The sequence below is a fragment of the Numenius arquata genome, chromosome 12 (assembly GCF_964106895.1).
Source record: "Numenius arquata chromosome 12, bNumArq3.hap1.1, whole genome shotgun sequence".
In the NCBI taxonomy this organism is placed as follows: Eukaryota; Metazoa; Chordata; class Aves; order Charadriiformes; family Scolopacidae; genus Numenius; species Numenius arquata.
This window is the reverse complement of record NC_133587.1, coordinates 38,918,051-38,925,488: the sequence shown is the minus strand read 5'-3', so window position 1 is coordinate 38,925,488 and position 7,438 is coordinate 38,918,051. Positions and strand designations below refer to the sequence as shown.

The 7,438-nt window shown below is 45.5% G+C and overlaps 1 protein-coding gene across 1 annotated transcript in view; it reads right to left on the bottom strand.

Moving 5' to 3' along the window:
• Nucleotides 1-272: 272 nt before the first annotated feature.
• ACVR2B (activin A receptor type 2B) overlaps nt 273-7,438 on the bottom strand; it is a 99,215-nt gene continuing 92,049 nt past the window's right edge. Inside the window, exons 8-11 of the mRNA XM_074157178.1 lie at nt 6,191-6,305; nt 4,532-4,670; nt 1,684-1,814; nt 273-508 (exon numbers count right to left, since the gene is read on the bottom strand). Coding sequence (XP_074013279.1) covers nt 314-508; nt 1,684-1,814; nt 4,532-4,670; nt 6,191-6,305 — 580 coding nt within the window. The 3' untranslated portion in view covers nt 273-313. The remainder of the gene's footprint in view (nt 509-1,683; nt 1,815-4,531; nt 4,671-6,190; nt 6,306-7,438) is intronic.

The window sequence follows — 7,438 nt, the reverse complement described above, 5'->3', positions numbered from 1 at the left end:
AAAAACAACTGAAGTGAGTTTGTTGAGGTTCTGAGGTACCTGCACCTTTTCTGCATTCATTAGTCGGCACCTGAATGCTTGCTGAAATGTCCATTTTTTTTTAATACAGTAGAGCAATGTGCTGGTAAAATTGATCCAATCCAAAAAAATAATAATAATAATAATAACAATAATAATAAAAAGTCAAGATAAAATAGCAGCTGCATTCATGTGTTTGTTGGATTTTTGTGTTTTTGTTTTTTTTGTGTGGTTTTTTTTTTTTTTCTTTTTTTCTAAATCCACTGAGTCTGGAAAGACAAAAGTGAACCAGGACTTAGATACTAGACTCTTTGGGCGGCAAGTCCACGTTGGTGACGGACGTCACGATGGAGACGAGGCAGTCCGAGGTAGTGCCATTTACGGATTTGCGGATCTGCGCAATGCGCTCCTCGACACAGCCCGCCGAGAGCCGAGCCTCCGCATCGTGGTCCCAGCACTCTTCGATGGTCACGCAGAGCTGCGCCAAGCCCTGCGGACAACAAGGGGGAGAAAGCACCTTCAGCAACAACATCTGCTCCAGGGACCATCCTTGCAGAGGTACATTTAGCACAGCTTAGTGCTGTAAAGAAAAACTAAGAATATTTTCTCCACGGCATCCAAATTATCATGAGATTGGCTTTAAAAATTACTTTTTTACTTTAAAATTAATTAATTTAAAAATTACTTTTGTTTTCAGGTTTTTTAAGCTTCTGCTTTCTAAGGCTGTAGGGTTTGGTTTCATTCAGCTTTTTTCATCGCCTCAAAATTACTTTTTTAATATCAAAGTACATCACAAGATTCAGCAGTTCAAGCTTTAAAAGACAAGATATCAAGTATTACGATTCCCATGATACAACCATGAGAGCTGGCAGCACCACATCAGTTACTACAAGGCTGCTGCTTTATTTGAAATCATTTCTCTAGATACCCCCAAAATAACCGAACTCAACACTGCTGAAAGAGCATAGCTCTCATTTGAACCCTCATTTGAACCGGAACACTCATCTTTATCTACAGCCCACAGCTCTCCTTGACTTCTAGGCAACCAGTTAGTACACCTGAGTTTAGCCAAAACCATGGCAGTTTGGTCAAAATGGAAGTATTTAGCTTCTTACTGAAGCCCTGTGAGATTTCATCATCTGCTCAGTTTCCCAGCCTGAAAAAAAATCACCTCTTTTATTAAATACACGAGCCTGAAATGATCTACCTCTGGGAAACCCACGCTGCATTTTACTTCATTGTCTGCTTGCCTTCACATCTAATTAATTTTTCCTCAAGAAACTGCTCAAGTCTTGCATGCTATCTAGCTTGTGAGGAACGCGTCTCTGATGGTGTGGATCATTTGCTTTTTCTTAATGAAAGGGACTTCATTTTCCATTCTTTCATCATATTAAATGAGTCCTACTAAACCACCACACGCTCCACATTTGGCACCGGCTGACTTTAACCAACTGTTTTTCTCTCTAATATACAAGGGAAAAATGGAAAGGGGAGCATGTTGAGCAAACCCTCGTTCCCCAGGGTCTCTCTAGCACTGGGGAGCGGGTCCATGCGCTGGGTTGGACTGGTTAGCTTCCCTTTGAAGCTAATGAGCGATGCGTAACCGCATCCCTCGTTCCCATCACATAGGAAAACATTTTCCACCGTTAACCGGGAGGGACATACGGGGTGTTTCAACCAGTGATCCTTGAACACAGGGCGCATCTTCTTGTGAACCACCACTTCTTGCAGGTCCTCAAGGGATGGGTGCTGACCTATTTCTTCTTCGAAAGGCAGCATGTATTCATCCACTGGACCTAGGATGCACATGGAGAGCCGGGTTAGTACAGAAATGTCCTCTGCAGAGCCACGTCCTCCCCACGCATGAGTGAGCTGCGGCTCCAGAGCAACCTCAACCCACCGCAGCAAAGCCTGAAGTTCACACGCCACTGCAGACAAATGTGATTTACACTCCTTCACACAATGGACTTTGCTGTCCCTGCTGCCTGCCTGGCCACACGTTTCCACCTCGTCGAGTTACGAATCTGGACCCTCAGCCAGGCCTCCCAATCTCACCGCTTTCCTTGAGGAGGCTTGACAGGTAGTCCGTGATTTATTTTAACAGAAAGAGCAAATCAGCCCATCCTCCTCACATTTTAGCATAGCAATTCAACACGCAATAGCCTACAGAAAGGTTACAGCATGAGCATAATTTCATTTTAGGCACCAACTAGCAAGGTCAAGCCTATACAACACTTGTAATTTCTCGCTTTGTGACGTGGCTTGTTCATAGATTTGAGTCAGCCCTGACACACTGGAGTCAGATGCACTTGTCCCAAGTACCAGTTCCTAAGTGCAAAATGATTTCTGAATGCTTTAGTTATACCAGTGACGGCTGTGAACTGCCCTGGGCCATTGGAATGAGATGACTGTTATGAGTATCGGTGCAGACCCTGGATGGCAGCAATAACTTCTGCTTATTGAAACGTCATTTGGCCTTTGGCAATGCGTAGATGCTCTCTGACAAACGGCAGCCCAGCTTAACTGATGGGCTTTCTCAGGGTGCTCCACGGCATCACTTATGGATTCTCAGTTGCAAAGGGTGACCTCTTTCAAGAGTGGATACGTTTCAATAGGCCCTTTCCAGACTAAAATAAAAGAGCTGGCCACTTTAGCTGGTCATGAACTGTGACACCAAAACCATGATGTTTAGGTACTCTTAAAAAAAATGCTATCACTAAAACAGCTTATCATTATTCTTGTTGACACAATGCCAGTCACTAAACCAAACTGAAACACTTGTTCCAACAGATGGCACAGTAAAGCTCATGACCTTCCTTTCATCTTCCTCCAAGAGGGATCAGGGCTATGAAGAGCTTCACTGGTGATTCCCAAGCCAAATCTGCTGTTTACACAACATCACTTCCAAGCTAGAAGTGCAGATGAGGTTCAGCTTAACTCCCCTTCCCCAAAGGAAGCCTTCCTTCAGATTTTATGGTGCTGTGTATGGCACCTGGATTATCTTGGCCAGCTGCTGCCTGAGAAGAGTTGGAAAGAGATCACAAACATGACAGGCAAAAATCCAAGTGGAAATTCAGGGGCCCTCACAGAGAAAGGTTATTCCTACATGAGAAATTTGGGTACCCCTTCCTTTCCTCTTCCAGTGCCCTTCCCTGGGCGCTGTTTCACCCCACTGTGCTCCTACCTCCCTGCTCCTCCAACATTTTATCTGGTTAGATAGTATATTTTTGAAGAACAGACCTTCTATCACCACACACCGACACAGACATCCTACTTATAATCAAGCTCCTCGGTCCTACTGTAACACTAAAATTTGAAGTCCAGGTGAGGCAGTATTAATTTATAAACTTGATATTCAGTCCAGAGCACCCCTACCTACACAAGAAGAAAGAAGTTCAAGCAAGCAGCCTCAGAGCTACTACAAGGACATGATTGCTTCCCCGACCAGAGGCAAGGTCCTGCAAATGGCAAGGATGTCACCAAAAAGCAGATGTGCTGCCCCACTTTGCAGCATCATTTTAGGATTAAAACTCTAAGAAAGAAGACACCATGAAAGTTCATTCTTTTGGATCACCCAAGAGAAAGTGAGATCCTCAAAAGTTGTAGATGGAACAACAAAGTCAGCCCACTGCTGAGAGAGGGCTTGATCAGCAAACGTCAAAGATTAATACCTAACAACTTATGATAGTAGGGAAATGGGCTTGCCAACCCAAGAAGATTCTTCCAGCACTGCGTTCCTGCTGTTTCACCAAGGTGCTTCAATTCTTTTAGCAGGGCCTGTTGTGACAGGACAAGAGGCAATGGCTTTAAACTAAAAGAGGGTAGATTTAGACTAGATTTAAGGAAGAAATTTTTTACAATGAGGGAGGGGAAATGGTGGACACATTGCCCGGAGAGATGGTAGATGTCCCATCCCTGGAAACATTCAAGGTCAGGCTGGAAGGGGCCCTGAGCAACCTGATCTCGTTGAAGATATCCCTGCTCATTGCAGGGGAGGTTGGACTGGATGACCTTTAAAGGTTCCTTCCGACCCAAACCATTCTATGATTCTAGGCTTTCCATTCAGGCTACCACACTGCCCTGCAGAAGTGAGGTGGGACAGTCAAGCCTGAGCTGACCGCGGCTCTCTCTGGAGCTCAAAGCCTGCCTTGGTCACAGCCAGGAACACAAAGTGCCACAGAGAGCAGCACGGAGCAGGCTCAGAACTAAAGGACACTCACCACTGATGGAGGAATCACCTACTCCTGCACCCTCTGTGTTCTCAGCCAATTTGCAATGGCAGAATTTAAAGCACTTTGAGACTTGAACACTTTTATAAAGATTATTATCTACAGAGAATAACGGCTTATGTCAAAAAACAAGCAAGTGAAAAACAGGTTAGCTGCTTAATAAAAATATGCCATTGATTATTTATTTTTTTTAAACAAAACCTTTTTTAAACAAAGTGGTTCTGGACCACTAAACCATGCTGAAACAGAGCCCTCCCCAGGGAAGAGACGATCTTTATTCTTACCATCAACTGCTCTACATCTGGAGACTAGCTCCCACAACACCAGTCCCATTGCATACATGTCTATTCTCAGGAAGGCGTCTCGTTGGAAGTTGATTGCTCCCTCTAACACTTCGGGAGCCATATATCTCCTTGTTCCCACCTACAGAGAAAGAAACAACTCAAGTTACATTCCAGTTGGGCCTCCGCCGGTTGGAGATGAGTGACAGCTGGTTTCATTAGCCTTAAGGCTACTTCTGCTACAGTTACACCTCACTCAGAAAACAAGGAAAAAAGGGACTGGTTTTTTGGACACCGATTCTCATTAAGATCACTCCAGTCTAGATAGGCTACCTGAAGGAAAAAGCCAAAGCGCATGGCTACGTGTGTGATATCCAGTCAGCGCACGCTACGGGCCTAATTTAAACGCAGCGCGGCACAGTGAGGATGGACGAAATCCCGCTTTCCCTGCATCCCACTGTATCTTGCATCCATGCTGCGTAAGAGCAAGCTCTTTGGAGACACGCAAAACACCCTGAGGTCAAGTCAGACTCGGTTATCATAGTCACTGGAAGTTCAATCACCTTTCACCAAAAAAAAAAAAAAATTTTTAAAAAAAAGGAGAAGAATAAATTTGATATATGCTGAAATGGTAGGAAAAAACATTGGTTTGACAGCCCTGGATAAAACAACTCTCCTGCATCCACAGGAGTAGTAAAGCATGAACTCTGCAAAGTCTACCCCGGCCCTGGCTTGCCATGATCTGGTTTGGAAAAGATCCCTGCTCGCTTTGAGGGGATTCAGTCCCCATTATAGAGCTGATCTTGTTGTGTTTAGTCCAGGCAGAGCTGTACTGAGCTCCTCCTATAGTTGTGGCAATATATGTGGCAGAATTACAGCCCATAGTGTAGGAGAGCGGAGAGGAGAACATAGGAAAAAGCACCTTTTTAACATGGGAATTGAAACGCCTTTAATATTTTCCTTTAGGAAATTCTCATCTGCACTTGCTGTTACCTGAGACAGTGGGGACAGGGGGAAGCCAGGATGTGAAAAGGCATGGAAAACACTGGAAAAGTCTGAAAAAAGAGGGCAAAAATGAGGAAAGCTGGAGAGAGCTAACCCAGAAAAGTCTTCACTCCTTCTGGTATAAAGGTAAAAAGGGAGCCTGCATTGGCTCAAAAAAACCCGGAGACACATAATGGGGATGGCACGTGTCCCGGCACGAGAGCAGAACGAGGGGCCGCTCACCGCAACGCAGAGGCAGAAAATTAAGAACCCATAAAAACGTAGTAAATTGTTTACGCAGCGCTCAGCCAGCTCACGAGATCTGCTGTTGCTAAAGGTCACTCAAGCAGCCAGCCTGGCTGAATTCTTAAAAATAAATGAATAATTTTAGGAATATTAATATTTAATATTCAGACAATAAAGAGTCAGCAAATCCCGTGTTTGAAGGAAGAAGTCACCTGTCCCTGGGGACAGGGGAGCCCGTCGGGAGGGTCCGAGCACTCTCCCTGCTCACCCAGATCAAAGCGGCTCCTGGAATTTATGTCCGCGCACAAGCTTTTATGGAAAACATATATCTTGCAGAGAATTAAATGCATCTATACGAACTACCCTCCCCACTCCCGAGGAGCTATGGCAAGCCCAGCTTTTTAAAACGTTATTGTTAAAGATAATGATTACCTGTCCATGAGTGTCCCCTGGAGGTTTTCCAGGTTCAAACCGTACAGCTAGTCCGAAATCGGCTAGCACTGCCGTCAAGTCGTTCTTCAGCAAGACATTTTTACTCTTGAAGTCCCTACGGACGAGAAGTTTGGGAAGGGTTTATTACGGCACGCGGCTAAATCAAATTGCAACACGTTGTAAGTCTATAGGCTCAGAAGCCCCCAGTAAATCAGCTCCCTTTTTTTCCTTCCCCGGCTGCCCAGCACGGCCAGCGCTGGCAAATCCGGCTGCTCCTCGTGTCCCTCAAACACAATCAAGCAGCCCTGTGCTGCCCGGCTGTACAGCAAATTAACCTCTGTACAGTGAATTAACCTCAAAATAAAAGCAAGGAGTGATATGAAGGGGGTGTTTTAATTAGAGCAGGCACTGTAAGGCACCGTGTCTTGTTCTGAGCACCAGCTACAGAACCCCACTTCTGGGCCCTTCTTATATTTCTCGCTCCCAACAACAAACACAGGACAGGTTACGGGGGTGAATTTACTCTTTATCCTGGTAAGGATGTTTGGTCGTACCTACAAAATTATATTTTCCTGGAAATTAGCAGATGCTGGTGGGTGGGACTCTGTTCACCCTGACTACGCACTTCAACAGACTTTTGCCATAGTCTTCTATCACACTTATGTTTTAATTGCTGGACCAATCTTCCCTGGAGAATTCAGAGGGATGGCAGGCAAACAGGGGAGGGGGTGAGCCCACACTCAGACGAGCTGTTGGGATGGGACCGGGCAGCTGATGGGCGGGAGGGAGCATCTGCAGTAGAGACGGTGGGTCAGTGCTTGAAGGTGGCTTTAAGGGGACATATGGGTCAGTCCTGTGCTGCAGCGGGATCGTTTGAGGGCAGTTCAGGTAAATCTGCAGGGGCTGGAAAGCAGGGCGGAGGAGGGTCGAGATGCCTAACTAGTGGAGCCCTGTTCCCTGGGCTTCCTGCATTTTCATCTGAAAAGGAATGTTTGGCAATGTAATTAAATTACAGACCTTAGACAGCAGATGGCAATTGTCCTGTATGCTCAGCATTATAATTTCCCTATCATCAATTCACTCGGTGACCCTGCTGATTGCAGGACATTGCAGGCCTGCACAAAATAATTAATGAGGGCAGATACAATTGTTCCGCACTAGAGAGGCCTGTCAAAATTCTTTGGGAAGAGAGAAACTGCTGGACCATAGAGAAGGACTGCTCGCTGCAGCCTCGGATGCCAGAGCACC